Here is a 27,307-nt window from a genome sequence, read left to right on the forward strand (position 1 = left end):
GAGGAAGTTTAAATTACCAGAGAAATAAAGCATGTGCTGGAAGTTCAAAGTTATCTTCGGTTTTCTACCAATATTCAAAAGCATCGACAAAGGGTAAATATTTGCAGCCCTTCCAAGTGCAACAGCAACCTATAAATAAATAAAAAGGCGTACTTACAAACAAAAATAGAATTATCACATCTAACAAACTGCAAAATGATGACTTGCGCAGAGTGGTCTGGTTCCGAAGCCAAACCCTAGACGCTAGATCGGCTATATCATTTGGAAAAAAATGACAAAACATGGGCGATCATGGAAAGAATACAAAAGAACCATTGTAAAATTATCATCTAGAAAGAGAAAAAACCGCAAGCTACAGAAACTATACCTAGTTCAGTGCAAGACTGGACTTCTTCATAGGGTTAACTGCATTTTCCTCATAAAATCAAGGGTAAAAAATCAATCTCCACTGAGCGTGGCGTTTGTGTATTTTTATATATTAGTATTGGACTTTTTCCTGGTTATTCCTTGGCGCTTTCCTACCTATTGATATTCGGATAACTATCGTATCGTATCTTCATTTTGACAGACGAATTCAGACGCTTAAAACTAGGCTTATTAGGAGTTTCAAAACTTAGATGATATAGAATTTATTTACTCAAGCAGGATGGATGGGGTAAATAGACAGGGAGTAGGGCTCATGATAAATCAGGAAGCTGCTAGTCTATTTTAGGCTGGGAAGGCATTAATAATAGAATGCTAGTCGCTCATTTTACGGATAAAAAGTGCATGATATCAGTCCCAGTAGTAGTTATGCCCCTGAAAAACCGACTGACGGAAATAGTAGTGATTCAGAAGAATTTTACTTACAGCCACAGGAGCAAATAGACAGGGTCCTAGGTAGAAATAAGGATATATGTCATCATAACCTAGGTAAATTTGGTGCAGGAAAAAAAAAACAGTTATGGCTACAGACTGCTGCAATTTTATGGGTATAACTATCTAGTTATAACCAATACAATATTTGCTCATAAAATGGCCCATAAGTTAACATGATATTCACATGAGAGTAACACAACTAGCCTTTTTGATTATGTTATTCTAACCCGGAGACTGACAGGATCAATACAAGATACTAGGGTAGATATGAAGCTATGCCGTTGGTACACTCCAGGATGTGAGTTTGAGAAAAAGTTTCCAACAACAATCAAACACCTAAATTGGAGAGTTTAAAATTTGACAGTAGAAGATGAATGGAATAGTTTTACGAAAACAATTCGTGAAGTCGCTGATGGTTTCGTAGGAAAGAAAATTAAGGAAAATAGCTAAAAATGTCATTAAAAATGTTTTGTGTTTAATAGAGAGGAGAAAGGGTTAGAATATGAACTCTGGAGGTGTGAAGAGGAAGCCATGGATAAAATTTCCGAAGATATAAGAGATGCAGCTAAACGGATTAATAGTAAAGTATTGCAGAGGTATGTTAATAAACTAAGAGGGAGTTAGTCAATCTGCACTTGGCCCAGTTAAAAGATAGGAAAGGGCCACAATCAGTGATAAGATACGAGTTAAATTAAACCCCTGTATAAAAAAGGTGATAAGAGTTAGTCCGGTAATTATACAGTTATTAGCCTGTTTCCTGTAGGAAGAAAATTGCTTATAATGGTACTTTTTAGACTTATAGATGTTTTAGATAAAATGTTACGATAAGAACAGTGCGATTTTAGGAAAGGCAGAGGATGTATCGACAAAATTTTCATTCTTAGATTAATAATTTAGAAGTGCCCGAGGCATCAAAAACCATTAGTCTTCAGTTTTATAGATTTTGACCAAGCGTTTAATTCAGCTGATACAAGAGCTTTAGTGAACGTCTAATTCTTGTATGGTAATCAATAAAAAAAACACGTTTTTTTATTGAAAATAAGGAGCGACATTGAAACTTCAAACGAACAGAAATTATTCCGCATATGAAAGAGGCTGTCCCTCCTCAACCCCCAATTCTTTACGCTAAAATTTTTATTGTTTTATAAAATAGAGTTGTGAGAAAGAGTCAAAATCTAGCGTAAAGAGCGAGGCGTTGAGGAGGGGACAGCACATTTCATATACGGAATAATTTCTATTCGTTTTAAGTTTTAATGGCCCTCCTTACTTTCAGTTAAAAAACAATTTCTTCATTTAAAAAGTTCTTTTTGTTATTGAATTTCTGAATGTTTTTGAATTAATGCAGGCTTGGATTTTGGCTCACCGGACATGAATGATTAAAAAAATATTTGCATATTAATTTTACTTTTTTTTGGTTAAATGGCTTTCTCAAAATTTTGATCAGACGGCTTAGAGAAAAAAGGGTCTCGGGATGGGGCCTAGTTGCCCTCCAATTTCTTTGGGTACTTGAAACTTTTAATTTTATTTACAAACGTTTTTATTAGCAATATATATACATAACTCACGAATTGACTTCCGTATCGAACTTCTATATTCGTATATTTTTATGATCTATATGAGGGGTTCGCCTCCTCGTCAATGCCTCGCTCTTTACGCTAAAGTTCGAATTTTGTTCCAATTCTTTAAGAATATCCCCTGAATCCCAAAGGGTTTAATTAGAATAAATAGCTCTTATGAAAGTACTAAAAAAAACTTTAGTGTAAAGAGCGAAGTATTGACGCGGGGGAAAACCCCCTCGTATACGTAATAATTTCTGTTAGTTTTAAGTTTTTATGTTGACCCTTACTTTCAGTTGAAAAACCTTGTTTTTTCTTTAATTTTTGATCCTTTTTTAAATAATGCTGGGAAATCCGGTGTCCCCTTCATGGAAAATTCCCTTCCCCCAAATAAAATTCCTCCATGGAAAGATCCTTCCACGTAACCTTCTCCCCCGACTCTCCCCACCAGAAAAAATCCCACTGAAAATGTCCGTATACTTCTCAATAACCAATACTATATGTAAACAATGACCAGAGTTCACAACTTGCCACCCTTCCCCCGGGACTGTGGGGGATTGAGTCATGCCTAAAGACATAGTTATTGGACTTTTTGACTATGCTGAACACAATGGCTATCTCAAAATTTTGATCAGGTGACTTTGGCAAAAAGATGAGCGTGGGAGGGGGCTTAGATGGCCTCCAACATTTTGGTCACTTAAAAAGAGCGTTAGAAACTTTTAATTTCCTCTCGCTATATTCTAGAGCCATTGGGCCGATACAATCACCCATGAAAAAAAAAAAAAAAAAAAAAAAAAAACAAGCACGCATCCGCAATCTTTCTTCTTGCAAAATATACAAAATTCCACATTTTTGCAGATAGGAGCTTGAAATCTCTACAATAGGGTTCTCGGATACGCTGTATCTGATGGTGTGATTTTCATTAACATCCTATGACTGTCAGGGGGCATTTCCCTCTTTTTCCTAAAATATGGCAACTATTCTCAGGCTCGTAACTTTCGATGGGTAAGACTAAAGTTGAGAAAACTTATATATTGGAAATTGTCATAAAAATCCAATTCTTTTGATATATCTATTGTAAAATTCCGTTTTTTTTTAGAATTTCGATTACTATTCAGCCGGGTCGCTCCTTACTTTCAGTCCGTTATCACGAACTGTTTGATACCAGACAAATACATTAAAGTGATCAGCACTACGAGGTTGGTAGCCGGTTTCGTATTAAATCAGGAGTTAAGTAGGGTTATGTTCTATCCCCACTTATATGGATTATTTTAATGGACTTTGTCTTAAAGAGCATAGCAAAGGCAATGAGAGAACGAGGAATCAAATAGGGAAGTAAAACTTACATGGACTTAGATTATGTTGATGATTTAAGCATCCTAGAAGAAAGTTTGAGCAAAATGAATGAGCTTTTAGAGGTTTTGCGAGTTCAGGGTACTAGAATATGTTTGAAAACTAATGCTAAGAAGACAGAGTCGCTAACGCTATGAATAAGTGAAGATGAAAAAGTGACATTGGATAACGACAAGATTAATCAAGTGGATAGCTTTAACTATCTAGGTAACATTATTAGTGAAGACGACGGGTGCAGCGAAGATGACAAAAGTAGAATAGCCAGTTTTTTTCACAATTGAAAAAGTTTGGAAGAACAGGAAGATAAGACGGCGAACCAAGATTAGTCCAGTATGGTTCTGAAGCATGGGCGCTAAGAAACACGGGGGAAGATTTCCTAAATTACCGACGGATAGTTTTGGGTACCCGATCGACTAATCATATTTAAGACAGTAGGCTGTGCGAAAGGTGTGGTTCAACCCCATTTTCAAGGGCTATAATGAGAGAAAGGTTAAGATGGCTAGGGCACGTTCTGCGGATTAAAGACTACAGATTGCCAAAGATGGTCCTTTTCGGCCAACCGTATATGGCAAAACAAAAAGCGGCTCGTCCTCCGTTGGGCTGGGAGAATGTCGCAAGGGAAGATTTAAGGGAAATGGGAACTTCCTGGGAGGGTTAAAGAGGGGGGCTTTGAATAGATCGAGATAGAAGGGGAGCGTGCGGACCTTTGTTGCCCTCAGGCAGCTTGGTGCTGCGGTGAATTGTTAAGCAGTAGTAGTACTTATCCTTTTGAGCCCGAAGTAATATTAGCTACTTTGGATTTTTGTTGCGGTTGTTTCTTTAAGCTACTTTTTTTTATTGATTTCATCTCAATAATGACAGGCTCGAGCTAGCCTAAATCTATCCTAGCCTAAATGATGCTCAAGGTGCAATTAGAAGCAGTTGTATGGTTTTATTGAAAATTTGTCTGTCTGTCCTTTTATATCTATCCCAATCTAACATTAACATTGTTTAGTTTAGCAGACAGATTTAAATTTAACATGCTGTTTCATTTATAATGAATCTATGACTGACAAATATATCAAACAATTCGTGGTAAAGAACTCTAAGTAAGGAGTGACTCGGCTCAATATTAACCGAAACTCTAAACAATAGTTTTCATATCAATAAACAAATCAAAAGAATTGGCTTTTCAAGTTGATTCCAAATATATAAGATTAATCAAGTTTAGTATTATCCATCAAAAGTTCCGAGTCTGAGAAAGATAGGTAGATTTTTATTTAAAACATTTAGATCAGAAACAAATTGTACTTTATATCTTAATGAAAATTGTACCATCAGATTCAGCATATCAGGAAACCCTGCTGAAGAGGTTCCACACTCAAAACAGCAAAAATTTGGGATTTTGGTCACGGATGCGAGTTTTTTTTTTCAGGGGTGATCGTATCGAGCTAATGGTCCAAGGATATCGGGAGGGGGTGCATTCGGGCGGAAATTGAAAATTCTATTGCCCTTTTTAAGTGGCAAAAAGGATTGGGGGGGGGGGGGTAAATAGCAACCCCCCTCCTACGCCCGTTTAGCCCAATCAAAATTTTAGAGATAGCCATTTTGTTTGACATAGTTGAAAGATCCAATAACTATGCCTTTAGGGGATATATACCCCCTACAGCCCGTTGGAGAAGGGCTATTAGTTATGAAATTTGACCATTATTTGCATATAGTATTTGCTATTGGGAAGTATACACACAATTTTCAGGGGAGGAAAAATTTTGTGTTTGGAGTGGATTTCCATGAAAAGGGTTTTACGTGGGGAGGGAAGTTTTCGGGGGTGAACTTTCAGAGGGAAGTTTTACATTGGGGGGATTTGACAGAATTCCTATAAGAAACTCTTTTTATTGGTCTTACTTCCTTTTTGCCACCTCAAATTTGCATTTGGAGATATTCCGGGGGAAATTTTCTGCAGGTTTCGATTTCTGGGGAAAGATTTCCACGAAAGGGGGTATTTCCGGAGTGATTGGAAAAACGATTAGAATTAAAGTGTTTTCCAAATGAAAGTGTGCTAATGAGAATTTTCCAGAAAGAATCGTCCGCAAGAAAGTTATGGAAGGTGGGAGTTCCTACCGGGGATGGAATTGTCCGGAGGTGATTTTAGGGGGAGGGGTTGTATTCTACGTGGGAAAAACTTTCCAAGGAGGAGTTTGCTGCGAGAGGATAAAATTTTTCATGGAGAGTGAGCCAGGTTTACCTGCATTATTTGAAAAAGGATCAGAAATTAAATATAAAAACATATTTTTTTTCAACAGAGAGCAAGGAGCAACATTAAAACTCAAAACAAACAGGAATTATTCCGTATACGAAGAGGTTTTCCCCCTTCTAAATACCTTGTTCTTTACGGTAAGGTTTTACTGTTAATCCCATTTTTTTTAAGAGCGACTCCTGAAACACAAGGGCCGTTCATTAGAACAGAATGTTTCTTTTAAAGCACTAAAAGCTTTAGCGTGAAGAGCAAGTTTCATTTTCAGTATCATAGAAATAGTAGTCAATACACTTTATTTTTCCAGACGGCAACTTTAAAAATTGACATTCTATTTTCTGATATCATCTGATTTCAATTGTAGATAAAATCAGGTAAATATCAGTCTCCAAAATTCTTAATGTCGCAAAGGACTAAATTCGGTCCCATGAAACCCCGCCAAATTGACTCCCAGCCTAATTCTACAGTCAGAATACCTAGAATAATTTAAAATCTGCAAGAATACAAAATCATCTTTTATAATACAGCCCTACAAAGAATATCCTATGCATAAATATATATACAATTGGTTCAACCCTAAACCAGGTTACACAAATCTTCTACCAACCACGGTTACAAGTAACTGAGATTTTAAAGTTTTTTTGAAAAAAAATAATGCAAATTGTTTACAATCAAAACTAACAAGATTAACAAGATTTTTCTGAGACCATTTTCTCTCCTTGGGAAGCATACTTTTATAAGTGACCTGGTAAAGGTGACCTGATGATTCAGCGATTAATTATGATTATTATGTAAGCGGTAATATTTTGCATGATTGAACCTTTCAATTAAGGTTCAATCAATAGACGAAGACTTGCAGCTTAATATATCATCTTAACCCTTTAATATTGCTTTTGACTCCAACAATTCCAGGGCAGATAAATATATACATTGTAGTAAATAGTTCGAAGTGTCACACCATACGTTTATGAGCGGTTAGTTATTCCATAAAAAGTGTTAGGTTGGGAATCTCTAAGCAATTATTAAGCAAACGCTTCGACTGTTGAAAAACAACTTAAGAATCTTCTAGTTTTCATCATCTAGAGATCCAATACTCCTTTAATGCTTACCACAGAGACAGGTGGAACCTTTAACGCTTTTTAGGCTTCTGATTTCCTGGGTTTGGTATTGAACAATACAAAATTGACTTTTTGACCCCCTTCAAGCCTTGGTTTCAAATAATACACTGGAAAGAACGTTTTAAAAGAAGCAACCGTACATTCATTGTAGCTATACATACTGTGGTCCATCGCAGTTGAATTCCCATTTGTCTAGTTAGCTCTGTTGTTGGGAAACTCCACTGCTTTGTTTTGAAACAAAAAGACACAAAACAAGTCTTCATCTAAGTTTCATCCCGAAGGAACGGCTGGTGAGAATTCAGAAGCGTGGTTGACCCTTACAAGAGCTGCACATACACTTTGCCTTGTCAAGAACAAATTACTTACAGCAAGTGTGTGAAAAAAAAAACCGGTTCCGCACAGCAAAAGGCACATCCATAAGTGGTTAGTATTCTTCCAAGATTTGTGATATTACTTCTTGCTTACTACTGCCACTACTCCTAGCAACTCACTACAGCACCAAGCCACCTCAGGTCACCATAGCTGCAGAGACTAATCCGTTCAAATCTACCCATCAACACCTATTATGAAGTTCCCATTTCCTCCAAATTCTTTTAGTTAAATTAAATTAAACCCACTATGGGCCGACGTCTTTTTGTTCGATCCCGTATGGATGGCCAAAAGCACAATCTTTGGCAATCTGCCATCCTTCATCCTTAAAAAGTGGCCTAGTCCTCTTAACTATTCTTTCCTTATAGTTCTAGACAATGGGATCAAAGAGGGTTTTAGTATTGTCAATTATTTTATATACGGTCAGTCAAATGAGTTTCTAAAACTGTAGTTACGCAATCCCTCTTGAATATATTTAACAAATCTTCCTCAGCCTTTTGAAATCCCCGCGTTCCAAAACCCCCACTGTCAAAACCTGGCTTCCAATATTCTAGTCTTAATTTTCATTCTTCTCTTCCAAAACTTATTTCAACAGCAAAAAAGCATATCTTCACAGCATTTACCATATTCACTAATAATACTACTCAGATATGTGGAAATATCTTCTTGATTGATTTTCTCGTTACCTAACTTACTTCCTCATCTTCATTTATTCCAAGTCTAATTAACTCAGTCTCCTTATAATTAGTTTTCAAACCTATTCTTGCACCCGTGAACTCCAAGAACCCCCAAGGTTCGTTAACCTGGCTAATAATTATATCTATGACTCTAAGATCATCTGAGTGTCCTAGAGTAACATACATAATCTAATTTAAGGGAAGCTTTATCAAACAGTCCGTGGTAACGAACTTTAGTATGGAGCGACCCGACTCAATGGTAACAAAAACTCTAAAAAATGGAATTTTAATACCAATACTTATATCAAAAGAAGCCGTATTTTTATGCTGATTTTAAATATATAAGTTTCGTCAAGTTTAGTCTTACCCATCAAATATTACGAGCCTGAAAAAAATTTGCCTTATTTTAGAAAATAGGGAGAAACATCCCCAAAATTCATTAACTTTTTCGTGATGGGAGGGGGGTTCAGGGGAGGGGTTACGCGGGAGGATCTTTCCATTGAGGAATTTATTATGAGGAAAGAGAATTTCCATGAAGGAGCTGCAGGATATTCTAGCATTACTTCAAAAAACAATGAGAAAATAAATTAAAAAAATTCAGCTAGAAGCAAGGAATAGCATTAAAACCTAACAAGAACAGAAATTATGACGTAAACAAGGGAGTTCGTCTCCTCCACAATACCTCGCTCTTTACGCCAAAGTATTTTTAGTAACTTCAACTATTTATTCCACGGCCTTTGTGATTCAGGGGTCATTCTTAAAGAAATGGAACAAAATTCCAGCTTTATTGTAAAGAGCGAATATTGACGAGGGGTGAAACCCCCTTACGTAAGTTAATTCGTAAGTTACGTATATTTATTACTAATAAAAACGTTCGTAAAAAAATATAAAAATTCTAGTTGCCTTTTTAAGTAACCAGAAATTGGAGGGCAACTAGGCCTCCTCCCCCACCCCTTTTTTATCAAAATCGTCCGATCAAAACTATGAGAAAGCCATTTAGCCGGAAAAAAAAATTAATATGCAAATTTCTTTTAATTATTCATGTGCAGTGAGCCAAAATCAAAACATGCAGTAATTAAAAAAAAGTTCAGAAATTAAACTTTTTTAAAAAACAAGTTTTTTTTAACTGCAAGTAAGGAGCCCAATTAAAACTGAAAACGAACAGAAATTATTCGGGATATGAAAGGGGTTGTCCCCTCCTAAACGCCTCGCTCTTTACGCTACACTTTTTTATTGTTTTAAAAAGTATAGTTGTGAGAAAGAGTCAAACTTTAGCGTGAAGAGCCAAGTGTTGAGGAGAGGACAGCCCCTTTCATATACCGAATAATTTCTGTTCGTTTCAATTTTAATGTCGCTCCTTACTTGCAGTTAAAAAAAACTGTTTTTATTTTTTATTTAATTTTCAAAAAGAGCGCATAGTTTTTTACATTTTTCTTGTACTTAATTAAAATGTGCGTAACTAGATAAATTAAAACAATTTCAACACAATTCAATTTCAATTTTTACTGCAGTAGGTCAAAGGTCAATACTTCCATTAAGTTGTTCATTATAGTTGAAGTCGTTGGAAGTCAAGGGTAGAATGTAAATGCATTCGTAATTCACGGCGAAAATTTACATTAAAAAAGTTAGGACAAGTTTTAATAGATAAGTTTGTTTGTATCAAAATATTGTTTTTTTTTTAAAAAAAAAGGGCCAAAAATTACGCATGTTAAAATTCTCTATTGCTAAAAAAAAACTTCTAGATGATCAGTTTTAAAGTACCATAGAAAGCTGCATTAGAAACAAAATGATAATTAAAAATAAGATAATAAGACCCAAAATATTATCCACAATTCAGCAAAAACGAAATTTCGGACGATTTTTACACTAGAACTACGGGACCCTGAAAAATCCGACCATACTTCTGAAACGACCACTAAGAAGTTCGATTGAAGTCACATATTTTTATTTTGGATGCAAAAATAGTTAAAGCTTTTTGTCTGAATGTAATAGGAAATTTGATATATTATCAAAGACTTGGAATCCAGAACAGTTGAACTTTAATTAACAATACGAGGATCCAAAGCGAGTCTTCATATTTATGATCTTAAAAATCTTGTCCATGCAAACATTTTCGTTTAATACAAATAATTAGGCACATAGTGCACTAAAATCTAGACTATTAGAGCAAGGGTTTCAAAGTTCCTCTGGTAAGGATCTTATTATTAAAATATATTCAAAAAAACTGTATAAACTGTTGTCATAAATAAAAAAACTGTCAGATATAAACACAGTATGCCTTTAAAAAAAAGTCATTTAGAGGACGATATTCGAGGACAAATCGATGCATAAAAGTTTACCGCTGGTCCCCTTGTCATTTGAAAAGCTATTAAAAAAAAGGTCACTTGGAGGACAATGTTCGAAGGCATATCGAAGGATAGACACTTACCATTGCTTACCTGGTCATTTAGAAAAGATAAAAAATGTCATTTAGAAATCCATGTGCGAAGACAGATAGAAACATAAAATATTTTTCTGTTGTTAATCTCATCATTTAAGTTTTTTTAAAAGGTCATTTAGAAAAAGGAAAGAAGAATTATTAGATGATGATGATTAATAAGAAGTACTTACAAACACAACGACAGTAGACCAAACGAAACAGTAAATAATAATAATAGCAAAAATGATGGTAAAACTCAAAAAAGAGAGCTTAAAATGATGTAAATGAAAAACCAGGAAATATAGAGAAGATAAGGAAAAATAAAAAGTACTTACAAATGCAATGATAATAAAACTAATGTCAAAATGGTGCTTTGGAAAAGTAAACATCGATACACCAATATATGAAAATATAAAGTTCTCAGCTAAAAAGTTAAGAAGTTCAAATAGTGACTTAGTCCACAGTCTTGACTCGGGAGATAAGTTGTTATACGTGTAATGGGCTTGACACATGCCGCAAAACAGCAATGACACAATTCCTAAAAGAATGGAAATATATAAAAATGTATTACACTAATAGACAAAGAGCATTTATTTATAAAATCAATTTAAGGTAAATGAAAAAAAGGGCTAAACTTTTGATATTGGTATTAAATAAGGAAGGATATATAGATAAGTAAAGGAATGAGAAATATTTTGAAGAAAAACAAATAAATATCAATATAGAAAAACAAAAACAATTAGTAAATTCATTGAAAACATAAAGAAAAGTCCACGGATCAAAAAACGAACAAATTATGAAAGATAAAGAAATACATTAATATCGATATAAAGAAAAAAAGAAATGCAAATTCATAGTAAAAAAATATTGAAATATTGATTAGCAAAAATAATATAATAATAGATTTTATATAATGGAAATATTGACCGAAATAGCAACGAAGATCAATCTTAAAGAAAATAATCAAATAGCTTTATAGCAAACTTAGTATTAGCATTTAAAAGTAAAAGCGCCGATAAATAAACAAATTACAAAGTTATTACCCAAATAATTTACACCGTATTAGTAACTTCGTTTAATTTTTCCTATTTAATTTTTTGTTCAAGACACGAAGTAGTAAAGTAAATTAGTACTATATTAGTACTAGGGATAGTAATGAACAAGAGACAAACAAAGAAAAAATAAAAAAAAACAGACGTAATGGTCCGATTAACACTGTTAACTGGACAATGTCCCTAGTACGAAGGACAAAGGGCATATTTATTAAGTAACAAACATATGAAACACAATGCATATTAAAGCATCAGAGGAAAAACCTTAAAGATGTCAACATATGAAGACCAGAAAACTTGAATAATTTTATAAGCCAATTAAAGTTTGTCAAAAATACACCACACGCCCATGTGGGTTCCGGTACTTTGAATCTGTTGCCCAGGCTTGGTAGCAAGCCTGCCATAACAATACAGCAACCCAAAACGTCAGAGGAACGCTGTCAAAACTGAATTACGAATAACTATTAAAAAATCCATAATTAACGATAACATAAAGAATGACATACAGTAATAACTAGTTCAAGATAACACGTCACATACGAGATCCATAAGGAGATCCTTTGCCTGAAAATCACAACAATAGATAAAAATTACGCTAAGGGTGAACAGACTATTGTGGCGTCGTCACAATATAGTTATAACACCTTTGAATAGAACTTCAACAATCAAAAAGGTTGTATAATCACAGATCAGATAAAAATGGAATCACCATAGAAGAAAAATAATCAAATATATTAAAAATTTGGTCCGGTATCATAAAGGATTTTTGCGTAATGCATACCGTGCCAAGAGTCAAATTTAGTATAATATAAACAAATAATTTCTAATAAAATTTAAGTCCAAATGTTAGTAAACTTCTAAAAGTTAATTAATTATATGATTAGCTACCTCTTTCACGAAAATCTAAAAAATTAAAACTGATTCTAGTAAATCCAACTGGTTGGGAATAAGAGGCAGAGAAAGATAGATTACGATGTCTGTTACATTCTGTAAATATGAAGTTATTAACAGTAACATTATAACTTTCCACCTTATTATATAATTCAACAGTTAAGCAATTTTATCCCAAGTTGTAGCATCTAAACCTAAGAAATTATTAGTCTTTCCAGTAACAAGATTCGCCTTTAAGACCTCGCCCCTAAGGAAATCTTTTTTGATGTGCCATGAAAAAAAAGCAACTTAAACACAGCAAAACGTCTAAATACCTTGAACAAAGCTATTTACATATCGCTGAGGGTCTCTTTATTTGTAACGCGTTTAAACTTTAGTTGGTGTTTAAACAATCTACTCACACGAGCACGACTCAATTTTAAGTATAAATTAAAGAAAACAGTAATTAATCAAGCACCCTATCCAAATCATGGTATATTGAATTTGGAGTACTTTTCAAATGATTCGTTCAATTATTTTTTTTGTAAGAAACAGTCATTTTTTCTTTACCCCAGTTTTGGAAAAAGGAGTTTTTCTGATTTTTTTTTCAAATTCTCAAAAAATACTTTTAGGTAAATAAGCAGAAATAATACAGGAATCCAACGAAGATTCATTGTGAGCCGAAATAATAGCCAATTAATTGACAACCTGTAATGACTCTGAGTAAAACTACATTTAAATTCCAGATAGCAAAACCATAACAGGTGCCTTTTGTCAGTGCTACGTAAATTCACTTTGGGGACAAAGAATACACAGTGTCAAGAAAAAAGTTGATGCAGTAAAGAAGGAAAGATAAAGTAAGCGTAAAAATTACGAGAAAGTAAAACGGAAAATGAAAAATAAAGATATCAAAATATCATTAAGATCCTAAGCAACTTCATTCGAAAACACACCATTACAACAGAAGAGAAAAGACTCGAGACAAAGATAAGGAAGAAAATGCAAAATAGACGTAAACATAAAGTAATAGTAAAACAAATAAGAAGGGACATGCGAAAACATGAGAGGAGATGAGTATTAGCACAAAGATCCGGACTTTTGCCAATGTAACATGAGAGAAAAAACCAAGGACAAAAAATGAATGAAAGAAGAAAACAAAAAGTTAATGTGAAGACAAAAAAGATGCACATACCGGTAAGATCGGAGGCTTCGGCAATTAAAAATGAGGTATAGGACATCAAAACGAACAGACACGTCTCAAGCAGTGGAAAATCTCGAATTCGGGTAAATTTGGTCAAGTGCTTAGGAGTCAAGGAAAATTGACACAGAAAATTAGAACAACTGGAAAATATAGGCTAAAGCAACCGCGAACAAAAATAGGAGATCTACATTTGAAATTGAATGAGATTTGACCAAGCAAAAGCAATTGAATGGCTGAAGTAAAAAGAAAGACCAGTTATAAAGTTAAACCTGTTAATCAGGCCGTTAATGGTAATAGATAGTATTAAAGAGCAACCGTGTCATTGATAACCGGACGTATATAAAACGATATTTGAAAACAATATATGCATCAAAGAAACTACCTTGTATGCTAATTCTAAATACGTTCGATTTAATCGGTTTCGTAATCAATTATATACAAAACCAATAGCCAGAAAAATGCCCTCAAAAATTAATGCGGCCCTTTAAGAAAATTGCACCCTCAAATTCAACAGCTTTACAACCCTTCAGCAGATTCAGTCTTCCATTTAAGAAAGTACTGAAATTCGTATAGTTTTTCTGATAAAGTTTGGTATGATTGAATGCTGCTCTTTTCAAGGGTCGATTGTATCGAACAAATGGCGGCATTAATGGAAAAAATTTTAAGTTCTGTTGTCCATTCCTAGTGACAAAAGAGATAAGAGTCACAACATTGCACCATTTTTGAGCCGTAAAACCACTGGGTTTTCTGAGCTACTGTTGCAAAATAAACTATAGTTAAATAATCTATAAAATATAATTAAATAAACTAGACAGTTAAAATACAAGAAGCTGTAAAGATGAAGGATTTGATCCAAAAATAATTCACCCTCATCAGCACTGACATTTTAAGTTTTTATAATAGTTCTTGCTTTTTCATCTTTAATAAACTATATTTATAGTTAGCATATTCGCATGTTACTAGACAAAATGTCTGAGATGAAGAATCAGTTTTAAAATGTGAAAAAGCTATGCATTTCCTCCCAGTTTCTAAACAACTATAGACACATGGTGGTGTATTCCTTTCAAACGTTGCATATAGTCTTACTATAATAAAGGGCGGTAGGACATTTTATCAGGGAAAAAGATGCCCAAAACCTGAAAAAGAGCATTATTTAACCAAAAATCAGAGAGTAGTAAAACATGGGAAGAATCCACCCTGTTAATTCTATGGACAGACTACAGATAACAATACATTAAATTCAGAAAGTTTCAAAACCAAAAATCAGATGTTTCAAGTCACTGTCTACAAAACACAAAATTTTTTAATTATTTTTTAAAGATAATAAATACAAAATACTCCAGTGCCATCTTAACTAATCAATTAAAGCAATTAACTAATCAATTAGCAATTAACAATTAATTAAATATTAACTAAGCAGTTAGTAATTAAGCTAGGGATATTTTTTAACAATAACAAATAACCAGGAAAAGCGTTAGATACATGGTCACCTGACAGGGACACATCCACAAACTTTGTGGGGAGGAGGGGGGTCAAAAGAGTGTTTCTTCGAGGGCTTTATGTGAGGGAGTCAGGTAATATTAGGACCTGGATGTTTTAAATGCCATGGTTGGCTTTCAATCTTTACTTACGTGAATACGTGAGGAGAGATGCCGAGTTATTTAAATATCAGGTTACCAGTTTGGCATTAACTTCAGTGTGATGCATTGCAACTGAATACTCTCCCCCCTAGATACAACTTACACCCTTTTGTTTTGGTGTGATTACACACTGAACATTAGATTAACATTTCGATTCATATGTGGTATTTTTGAACAGCAAAGAACCTGAAAGGGTAAAAAGAAAGAAATAGAGATAAAATGAAGCTACAAAAAAGTGAAATAACAATAAAATCAAAACGACGACAAAAAGGATATCAATGCGGTACTGATCCCTAGGCAGGATCCAAGCATAAACGACGAACAGAAAATTGCCAAGAAATTGCCAACGGCGTAAAAGAATGCGTTCATTTCGAAACCTTCTTGGACTGTGTTATATTCGCTGTAACTTTGAATGGCCCTGGAAAAACAAAAGTATGAACGATAAGGAAAAAGAAATCTGCACAAAATAAACCAATTAATCTTATTTTCAACAGTATATTCCGATCAAGGACATTCCTTAGCAGCAAAATCATTTTCAAGAATGAAGGGCTAAGGTTTTTACCAAGTTGTTTTTTCCAGTCAAAATGATATAGTTTTACAAATGTTATAATTTTCTAGGGGAGGGGGATTACAACACGAGATAATGCATTTTTGACAATTGTTTTTTAGCTTTCTACGGGTTTTTGATTGAGTTCTAACAGTGAAGTGTTATATGATAGTTCCAGAATGGGTGTCAATCTTGCAAGCGGAAATCGGGATGAGGTCATAGCTGGGAAGTCAACGGACTGCAGTTATATTAGTAAATAAAAAAAAAATATTTCACTTATAATGCATAAGTTTCTTTGACCGGTTGCCTTATGCAGTTCAAATGTTTTTAACCGGGAAAGTTTAATCAGGGATTTTGCCCTGGGATTCAATGACTTTTCTTTCAATTAAATATACCCTTCTTTTTTATTATATCCCATTTTTCCATCTGACAGTAAAGAGGAGAATTATCTGTTGTGTACTATAGACACTCGTTTTGTCTTATCAGCGTTCACAGTAAGTGTAGTTTTGGATGTGTTTAAATTGTGATTTATATTTATTTGTTTATTTTTTAGTTGTTTGCTTTTTTCCTCTTGTGTGTTATTTAAATTTTTTTAGATAGTTCGATTACATAAAGAATTTTTTTTCGTGCGTTTTTTTCTTATATTTTTTTCCGCTGAAAAGGGTTCCAGGACGTGGAGCCGAAATCTTCGGATTTTTTATTATTTAAAGTTTTGTTGCTGTTTTTTGTGCTTTTGTTCCATAGCTTTATTTATATTAAACCCCTTTCTTAATTTTTTGTAAATGGAAAAGCATTGTCGCTTAAGAAATTGTTTAAGCAGCCACAAATAACCGATGAGATCGGACAAAGAAGATGACAGTACTGGAGTCATAATGAATGAGACAGGGAAGACTTCCATATGACATGTAGCAGTGGACCCCTCTAGATCTCCACGAGACGGATAGAAAACGGACCACGATTGGTCAGTTCCTAGAAACTAAGACAAGAGGTCAAGAACTACGTTCTTCCCTCAACGAGCTACGGTTTTTGGCTAAAGATCCTCCAACTTGGAGGTCAAGGGAGGTCAACTTGGAGGTGTTGATGCTCTGTACGTCCCAAATGTCGGAGAAACAAAATATATGTAAGTAACTTATAAGAAGTATGTCAACAGGATCCTACCTGTAGGCTACATATGGAGGGGGGAGGAGTAGCATATGTTATGTTATTTTGTATTTAGAAACTGGATATTTGCTCTTCCCCTCAATAAAAAAAGAGCATTATTTGTACCTACCTGGTCATAACTATAGCAATGGCGTCATTGAATACACTTTCACCAAATACAAGAGCGTATAAATTAACGTCAACATGAAGTTCAGAGAAAATTGCTAAGACTGTCACCGGATCTGTGGCTGAAATTACGGCTCCAAAATATAACGTGTCCAAAAATGAAAATTTTCTGGCTAAGTTTGGCACAATCTGGATTAGCGACCACATGATTCCACTGAAAAGGAATGAACATAAGAAAGAGAAAAAAATGTGAGAGAAGAAAGAGGCGTCAAATTTGAAAAACAGAAACAAAAAGAACTCAAAATTGGATAAAATCATTCTTCGGCAACAACTTTTAGATTTTCATGAGACCTACCACCTAGCAGTAATGGACCACAAGAGTCACAAAAAGTATTATATCTGAGCAAAATTCATCAGAGGATACAGCACATTGAGAAATTGCTACAGCACTCGTCAATGAATCATTTCTCTGGAGAAATTACATTTTTCCATAAATTTGACCTTATAGATGACAAAATACTGTATTTCATTTGCGTTAAATAGCAGCCCCTGGTCTACATGGGACGTAGCCATGTATTTTAAAAAAGGAGAAAATCACAGAACTCAAGAAACGATATTCCAAATAGCTTTTGGACAAATTTCTTGACTGTCTAAACACGGAATTTTTTTTTCAATGGAAAACAAAAATTATCTGTAAATTTCTGCTTAGTCTAAATAACAATTAGTATAGAGAGAGAAAGGCATTGATAAGGAGCAATATTTTCTCACTGAAACATCCTTTTAAAGATCTCATATTTCAGTTATAAATATATGCAAGGATGCGAGCAAAAATGCAAAGAGCAAAAAAGAAAAGAAAGCAAAAGCCAAAGAGGTAAAAATAGATAAATGAAAAATAGAAATCAAAGAACGAAAGCAGTGAAAAGAAAGCAGAGAAACGATAAAAAACATACCCAGTAACGAAGGCCGTAACTGTAGTACCCAGAAATGCAAAAGTGAAAATTGCTCCCAAGTTCTTGAAGAAGAAACGCTAGAAGAAATAAATCGCAAGATCAGAACATTTTAACTGTAATTAAAAAAATTACATTTTACACTACGTTGCACAGTAACCTTTCTTAACCAGGACGTAGCCGAGGCTCTGGATCCCCATAAGTGTTGATTTCCAGGCATATTTTTTAATTAATAATTATATCTATGACAGATATAAGCTTACTACTTTTACTTGAAAACACAAGTCTGATACATATCTGCAGCGGTCTGGCTACAATTTTCATTTTAGGCAAAAGAGGGCAGAATTGGATCCTTTGCAGTGCCACTACCTCTTTTGTTCCATGAAAATACACCTAAAGCTATCAATTTTCGTTCGAAAGATTCTTCTTCGAATATTTGCCTCTCACTCACTCGGACTATCTGCCTTGGCTACTTCTACAGTTAAATCATAGCTTGATGCTCGCAACTATTTGATTTTAATAACAAATCAAGGAACTCAGTCTCGGCCTTCGGCCTCGACCTAGTCTGGAAACAAATCTTCCTGTGTGCGCGAAGCGCACACACAAGGCCCTTGGTTTTTTTTTTAGATATTCGTTTCTTCAAAAAAGACCTGATATCAAATAACAAGCCCTTCGAGGTTATTTTTAGATAGCCATTTGTTCAAAATATAGTCCTAAGATCACATAACAAAGCACTTGAGGTTATTTTTAGATAGTAATTTGTTCAAAATATAGTCCTAAGATCACATAACAAGGCCTTCCAGGTTATTCTTAGATAGTCATTTGTTCAAAATATAGTCCTAAGAGCACATAACAAGGCTTTCGGGGTTCACAAAACGTCCCAACGTTTATGGATTTGTTGGCCTTTAAAAAGACGGAAAAAAATATTTGGAAAAAGTTATGCTTAAAACTTCCTCCTTATGCGGAGACCTACTGATTCGATATGGTGACCCATGATGGAAAAATACCAGCAGACAAAGTCCACTAACGGATCCAGGGGGTCAAGGGGGATCCCCCCAAGATTATGGCGCTCTCTTATCCTGTTTTTTCTTCTCTTTTCTTTTTTTTACTCTTTTACTCTTTTTTTCTTTTTAGAATAAATTTGTCATTTTGGTCAAAAATTGACACCTTTGTCACATTGCCCCCCCTAAAGATTTTGGTCTTTTGCGCCCTTGTCACATCGGGCCTCCCTCGATACTTAGCTCTAGATACACCCCTGAAACAAACACTTGTTCTTAATCAACTTTCTTGGAATATAGCTAATTTAGAAAATAGGAACTTGAAAATCCCGGTATAAAAATCGAACCTCTAAAATTTAATGGCATGTCGTTGCCATTGCATGTCATGGCATGTCGTTGCCCAACAAATAGGTGTTGGGGTGGGGCTTCGCGCCACCCCAACACCTATTTGGTGGGGGCGCTTCGACCCACCCAAGCCCCCCGCGCGCGTTAGTCGTTACGCGCCATTCTAGTTGTGTCCCTGTGTCCCACCTGTGAATATATATATATGTATATATATATATATATATATATATATATATATATATATATATATATATATATATATATATATATATATATATATATATATATATATATATATATATATATATATATATATATATATATTTAACTACGTAAAACTTGTGAATATACAACATTCTTTGCTGTCCAATTGTCTGTCCATATAAATAGATTGTCAGGTTTACCAACTCTTGAACATGCAACATAATAATTGTCCATGGGAAAACAATCCGCATTCAGATCTATACCGCATTTTTCTAACGATTGCCCTTGAGCTTTGTTGATGGTGATTGCTAATCGAACATTCCCTGTATCCCCGTCGTCATTTATATATCCCCCTGTGCCCCCGGGGTCCCCGTTGTAGTTGTGTCCCTGTGTCCTGGTCGTCATTTACATTCCCTGTGTCCCGGTCGTCATTTGTGTCCCGGTATCCCAGTCTGTAATTTCTCTTTGAGTGTCCCGGTCGTCATTTATATTCCCTCTGTCCCGATGTCCTGGTCGTCATTTGTGTCCCGGTCTGTAATTTCTCTTTGAGTGTCCCGATCGTCATTTATATTCCCTGTGTCCCGGTCGTCATTTGTGTCCCGGTGTCCCGGTCTGTAGTGTCATCTAATAATGACGTCATATACAAAGCCTTATATACTTATAATGACGTCATATACAAAGCCTTATATACTTATAATGACGTCATATACAAAGCCTTATATACTTATAATGCCGTAAAATGCAAACCCACAAACAAACAAACATGCATATATACAAGTTATTTATATATATATATATATATATATATATATATATATATATATATATATATATATATATATATATATATATATATATATATATATATATATATATATATAGATACAGTTTCTTTTTTAGTTTTTTTCTTTTTTAGTTTTTTCTTTTCTTAGTTTTTTTCTTTTTTAGTTTTTCTTTTTTTTTAGTTTCTTCTTTTTATTGATTTGTTTTCTTCAATTTGTCAATGTTCATTCTAATATTGACACTTTGAAAAATCGTTACGTGCCAAGCATGCTAAAGCTCCAACAATTTATAATAAACCTCAAAATTTTGGGTATCTGTTTGAAGGTTTTCGAATTACTTTAATCTATTGTCAAAATATATTGAAATGTTTGTGCAATTCCCAGTTTTTTTAGTTTTTTCTTTTTTTTAGTTTTTTAGCTTTTTTAGTTTTTCTTTCTTTTTAGTTTTTTACCTTTTTTTTATTTTTTTACGTTTTTTCTTTTTAGGTTTTTTCTTTTTTTTTATTTTTTAGTTTTTTTTTTAGTTTTTTTTTTCTTTTTGTTTTTTTTTAGTTTTTTACCTTTTTTCTTTTTTTCAGTTTTCTTTTTCTTCTTTATTTTTCAGCATCACTATGAAATACATATCGCCGAACCTTTGTTTTTTTAACTAAAATCTGGTAGGCATTGATGACCTTATCCAAGTCAAAATCCCAAACCCCATCATCATCGCTATCATTTTCAGTTTTGATACGTTTTGACTCTCGCTGTCCAGGTTGATTTTCATCTAACTGCGCGGTTTTGCGTTCTTTAGCCGCAAGCCTTTTGGCATTAACCCTTTGAGCAGATTCCTCGGCTGTTTCTTCTGCCATTGTTGGATTTATACTAAAATTTCTCTTTGAATTAACTATTTGAGCAGCTTCCTCGGCTGTTTCTTCTGTCATTTTAAGATCTATACTAAAAATTCCTCATCACGTGCCAAGCTTGCTTAAGCTCAACAATTTATAATAAACCTCAAATTTTAAGTATCTGTTTTAAGGTTTTCGAATTACTTTAATCTATTGTCAAAATATTTCTAAATATTTATGCAATTCCCAGTTTTTACTGGGAATTTCGGCTGTTTCTTCTGTCATTCTAAGATCTATACTAAAAATTCCTCTTCACGTGCCTTTCGAAATATTTATGCAATTCCCAGTTTTTACATTGTAGTTTGTTTTCTTTTTCTTCTTTATTTTTCAGACGTCATATGCAAACCCTCAACACAAAAATACATACAACTTATTTTTATATATATAGAAGATATAATCTGGCGTAACAGACATAGTGTAACAGACATAACACACAAACAACCTATTTTTATATATATAGATGTTTTGAACTACGTAAAACTTGCGAATATACAACATTCTTCGCTGTCCCATTGTCTGTGCATATAAATAGATTGGTTTACCGACTCTTGAACATGCAACATATAATTGTCCATGGGAAAAACAATCCGTATTCAGATCTATACCTCATGATTCTAATGACTGCCCTTGAGCTTTGTTGATGGTGATTGCTAATCGAATATACAATAACTAAACAAACAATAAAGGAAATAAATAAACAACCAAATTATGACCAATCCCTAATCATAAAAAAAAGAAAAGAAAAAGGAAAAAACAAAACAAAAATCATCTATGAGCCAAGACTCAATAGAAAGTTTTTCGTTTTTCTCTTGGGTGCTCCTCCGCCCGAATGCTCTCTGAAAGAGAATTCCAAACCTTAGGACCTAGATATTTGACAGAAAAACCTTTTCTAGTTCCACTTCTGTATTCAGTTACTAGATTATCGGCATTGCGGGTACTATAACTATGAAGTGATTTATTTTCTCTGTAAAAATCCTTATATACCTCAGGACTGATACAATTCCAACACTGATACGAGAATATTCCTGCTTGGTAGTCACGAAGTTGCCCGACATTAGGCCTAAGCATTTGAAGTTTATTATGACATGCCTCAGTGTCACTGACTTTTTCCAAGTATCCACCAATATATCGTATATTGGTTAATGCCCTGGGGCTCACCTACTCTTGAACATAAAATAAAACTAGTTTTCGCAAAAAAGTTTTCGCTGTAAAAACCTTGATATACCACACGACTGATACAATTCCAACACTGATACGAGAATATTCCTGCTTGGTAGTCACGAAGTTGCCCGACATTAGGCCTAAGCATTTGAAGTTTATTATGACATGCCTCAGTGTCACTGACTTTTTCCAAGTATCCACCAATATATCGTATATTGGTTAATGCCCTGGGGCTTACCTACTCTCGAACATAAAATAAAACTAGTTTTCGCAGTATTAACAGAGAGTAAGTTTAAATTAGTAAAAATATGAAAGCTTTCTAAAACGTGATTGGAATTCAAAATCAAACTATGTAAACACCGACTAGAAATAGTTACTGAATAGCTCGTTTACAACCACAACTTCGACAAAAAGAATGAAATGTTTTCCTTTTGTTTAGAACTCCCAAATAAAATTTAAGCAATCACTTCTACAATTGTTTTGGGTGTCACTAACGTTGAGAATTGGCGCAGTTCTCCTAATTATACTTCCTCTATAGACAGCAAATAACAGTTAGAATTCGATCTGTTATCATATGAAGATCATCAGCATTACTGAGATGTGACCTGAAACTTCGATCACGATTCTTCCTAGAGCAATTTGCCTAGAAGGAACTGTTCTGCCTTTCCCAATTTAACTATGTAGCCTATCTTTAGACATATGCATTACGTCAGTGTCAAAATAACGACTAAGAGAAACAATATTTAGTTTTAGTGTCGTATTTACTAGAAAGAGGAAAAGACAATGTTCTAAACTGCCTTACTGTCGAGTAAGGTTTGAAATAAATTTCCAACACAGTTCAGTGGTACCAAGACAAGTGTTCTGTCAGAAAGGAGCATATAGATATTGAATTTATTGGGAGATATCACTCCCTTTTTCACAGAATTGTGGACTAAGAATTCCTTGCAGCTTGACCCCAACTCTTTTGGAATTTTGACAGGGTTAATCTGAAACGATTCATACACACATATATATCCTGGTCCAGCATTTGCATGCTCTAACCTTAAAATTGTTACCGACTATAGCATACACAAATGAATTTGTTTTATGGAAGAGGGATTGCATAAATTTTGAAACAAGTGTGAGTCATATGCAAAACCACTAGAAATTATAGTTTTAAAAACATTACAAAAATTTTCTAAAAGTAATGACGAAGAAGGAGATTAATAGCAATCATTTCGAATGGCAGTACTGAACTGAAATATGATTAATAAATCAACAGGAAAAACAAGCTTACCCTTTTCATGCTGTAAGCTGCGTGAAATATAATCGGTGGCAGTAAAATGTTGAAAAATATTTCAGGATCAAACGTAGCCTATAATAAAAATAATTAAATATTCACAAATACAAGAACAAAATAAGCATTCCAGTTTTTTTTTTGTTTTTTTTTTCACACTCACAATTATATATTAGCAATACTTAGCAAACATTCACAAAGGCTGCGAACCTTTTGGCTTGCTTAAAACAATCTATAAGCTACATTCAAAAGGTAAACAGAAACATTGTTTAAAAAACTTCAGTTTTTGTTAATTCTGGAGAAAGAAAAGGCGGTCTCAAACACTATATGAACTACCTGACTCCAATTGAGGAGCCACAACCCTTCTCTATTTTCTCTTCGAATGGCTGGAAATAAATTGTTGTTTCTACTAATCATAGGAGTTATTTTATCTACAGTTTTCCAAGACCTCAGGCGAATCTGGACATCGAAGTTTTAAAAGCACTCACTTTCGCCGATATAGTAATACAATGTCAAACCAGCAAATATGGGCACAATTTCAAACTACAGATAGTTTCAAGGGATAGAATATGCTACGAAAAACTTGACAAACAAACAAACTTAAATTACAATTCCAAATTACGAATATGATTTAACTAATTCCGTTGTGTGTAACTCCACTAATTCTGGTGTGTGTAAATAATACATAAAGAGTCCAAGAGCACATTAATAGACCATAAGCCATAAAAACTGTTTTAGGGGGATTTTTAAGGAGTCATAGAGCGAAAATTTCAACGATGTGTCAAAAAACAGGTTTCAATGCTATAGACAGATAAATAGATTTAAGACTGCCGCAAGGTCAGGCCCTTTTCGATGTGACTCTGGCCGTGAACTACACATAATAAAACATTAGAAAGGTTGAGTGATTAACCACTATTTGGTTTACTGTTGTTCATTGAGCTTTGTCAAAACTACGAATCACATGATGCTTCACAATTGTCTTTTTTTCCCGAAAACTTCAGAATTCTCAGGTTAAACAAGCTGTTAAGAGTTAGGTTTACGATCAGTTTCTCGTACTGCTTTTTTTTGCGTTTTGTGCAATCAAACACAGAAAAAAAACACCATTTGACTACGAAAGTAAACTGCAAATCTAAAGTTAAAAGGGGCACCAATAACCTTATACAAGATATCAAACCTAAAACAACAAAAAAAAACTAAAACAGACATTGGCTAAGTCACCTTAAATGCACATGATATTGAAATCCTCAAATACTCACAAAAGGCAACATTGCCTCTTGCTCTTTACTGAAAATTCAATACATGCCGTTTTCAGCAGTCTGTATGCACATAGTGACTTTTGACTTGGATCAATGTCCCCTCCAATTACCCTGAAAGTTTCAAGTTAATGTCCTTAGCTGTTCCTGAGATGTTTCAAATAAATCCTGTTGACAACCTAGATGCATATAGTGTCTTTTAATTTGGTTCAGCATCCTACCTAGCAAGCCCAGAAAGTTCCATCTTTATATATTGCCCTTTGATTTAATTTAACACATCCCTCATTATGACGTAATGTTTCAAGTTGATATCCTTAGCCGTTCCAGATATATTACAACCTGCATGCAAATAGTATCAGTTGATTAAGTTTACAACCCCCTCAATATACACCTAAAGTTTCAACTTAATTGTCTTAATCGTTTCTAAGATACTGAAAACTTGTCCCATTGACAACCTACATGCGTACGCTATCTTTTGATTTAGTTCATCATTGCCCTTGTCACTCCCTGTTGTTTTACTACCTACCAGTAACGGAGCGAGGCTAGGTCACTAGAATTTTTAATCTCTAGGATAATTCCTTTATGCGACACAAAAACTGAATTTAATAGACCCAAACTCTCAAATGATACAAGTAAGGCACTAGCTCTTACTTCCCAAGGCCAAGTTGGGCCTCGACCAGATCAAAGCTTATAAAAAAAAATAATTTTAAAGAGACGCTTCAGTGCTACCCATCTATAAAAATGCGAGTTTTTATTCCCCTTTTTCTTATTTCCCCCTGAAACTTTAGGATTCCCAGGTTGAATCGGCTGTTAGAGCTATATTTATGTAGAGGCTTCAGCCAGTTTCTCTCATTGTATTTTTGCAGACATAAGTCACCTTAAATAAGCATGGTGTTGTGATTCTCAAGTACCCACAAAAGGCACTACTGAAATATTCATCTTAATACCCTTAGCCTTTCTGTGATAGTGCAAGTACACTCAGTTGAAAACCTATATACAAATAGTGTCTTTTGTTTTAGTTCAGCTTCCTACCCAACATGCCATGAAAATTGCATCGTTATATTATGCCTTTTGACTAAACTTAATAGCCCTCATTATGCCCTAAAGTTTAAAGTTAATGCCCTTAGCCGTTCCTGATATAAAGGGGGAACGCTCTTTTGGCAACCTGCATACACATAGTGCCTGTTGATTAAGTTTTAGATCCTCCCTAACATACCCTGCAATCTTCAATTTAATACCATTAGCCGTTCCAAATATACTGCAAACGCACCCCATTGACAACCCACATGCAAATTGCGTCTTTTGGTTTAGTTTAACATAGTCCTCATCATTCCTCGAGGTTTCATCTTACTAAAGAATAACATGACAATTATGCTAATGCATAATTTAGGTATTTCAGAGGGTAGGCCTCTGTGCAATGGAACATGCCTAATTATTACAGAATGATGCAATAATGTAATAGAAGCAAGAATAATTGCTGTGGAAAATGCTGGAAAAGAATTTCACATGAATCTGCCGTCAGACGACAAGCGATGGAGAGAAGCATTTATACACAAACCTACCACTTCTTCAGTGCAAGGGATCGACCAAAGCAAAAGGCCACAAGAATTTTCGATTGAGTGAGCCCCCTCCGCAGTTCCCAGGATAATTCTCTATACTAAATGCCCAGGTGAATCAATAAACTATACATAGAGCTCACTTCGCTCTTTACTTAAACGTCTTTTTCTGAACAGACCTAATGTGATCAAAGTGTTGTTTAGTAATGTTATTCTAAGAAACTATATACACCATCCGAATTAGGTATATTTTTTATCTAATGAAAGCGTTCTGGTACATAACCATTTGGTGTTGCTTCCTTAAGAAAAAAAAAGAAGGATATTCCCTGAGGGCAGATATTGAAACCAAATAGTAATTTTTTTTCTCTCTCTTTTTCGGGGCAGAATGACTAATCACAGCAATTGTTTGAACTGCAGATACAGTCAAAGCAAAACACCAAGGTGTGGAAAACTACATAACTAAATTGATCACTTACCTTTTGTTCGATTTCATTGGATACAACATCATCTACTTCTCCTTTGAATGTGTACGAGTAGGTCTTATTTAAACTTGCGGCTGCTTTTCCACGACGAGACAGTTGGAGCCAAATGACTTCAGGGGGCGTTGCCAAATTGTAATTGCTTGCTTTTCTTGGCATGACCTTTGGTACTACCACTAAACCACGCACACTCTGTGAATTTCCAGAAAAACGAATTACAGCACCCAAAACTAATCCTGAAAGAGATGGAGGCAGTCAATAAA

At 34.4% G+C, this 27,307-nt stretch overlaps 1 protein-coding gene across 1 annotated transcript in view; it reads right to left on the bottom strand.

The window, feature by feature from the left end:
* The window catches only part of LOC136043967 (sodium/hydrogen exchanger 7-like), a gene marked incomplete in the record, with an annotated part of 164,858 nt that overhangs the window by 119,770 nt on the left and 17,781 nt on the right, over nt 1-27,307 (bottom strand). The window contains 8 exon segments of the mRNA XM_065729049.1: nt 18-129; nt 10,919-11,121; nt 13,698-13,803; nt 15,623-15,764; nt 17,164-17,373; nt 18,110-18,186; nt 23,757-23,834; nt 27,042-27,280. Of these exon segments, the coding sequence (XP_065585121.1) occupies nt 18-129; nt 10,919-11,121; nt 13,698-13,803; nt 15,623-15,764; nt 17,164-17,373; nt 18,110-18,186; nt 23,757-23,834; nt 27,042-27,280 (1,167 nt within the window).

The sequence above is a fragment of the Artemia franciscana genome, chromosome 2 (genome assembly GCF_032884065.1).
Source record: "Artemia franciscana chromosome 2, ASM3288406v1, whole genome shotgun sequence".
Lineage (NCBI taxonomy): Eukaryota > Metazoa > Arthropoda > Branchiopoda > Anostraca > Artemiidae > Artemia > Artemia franciscana.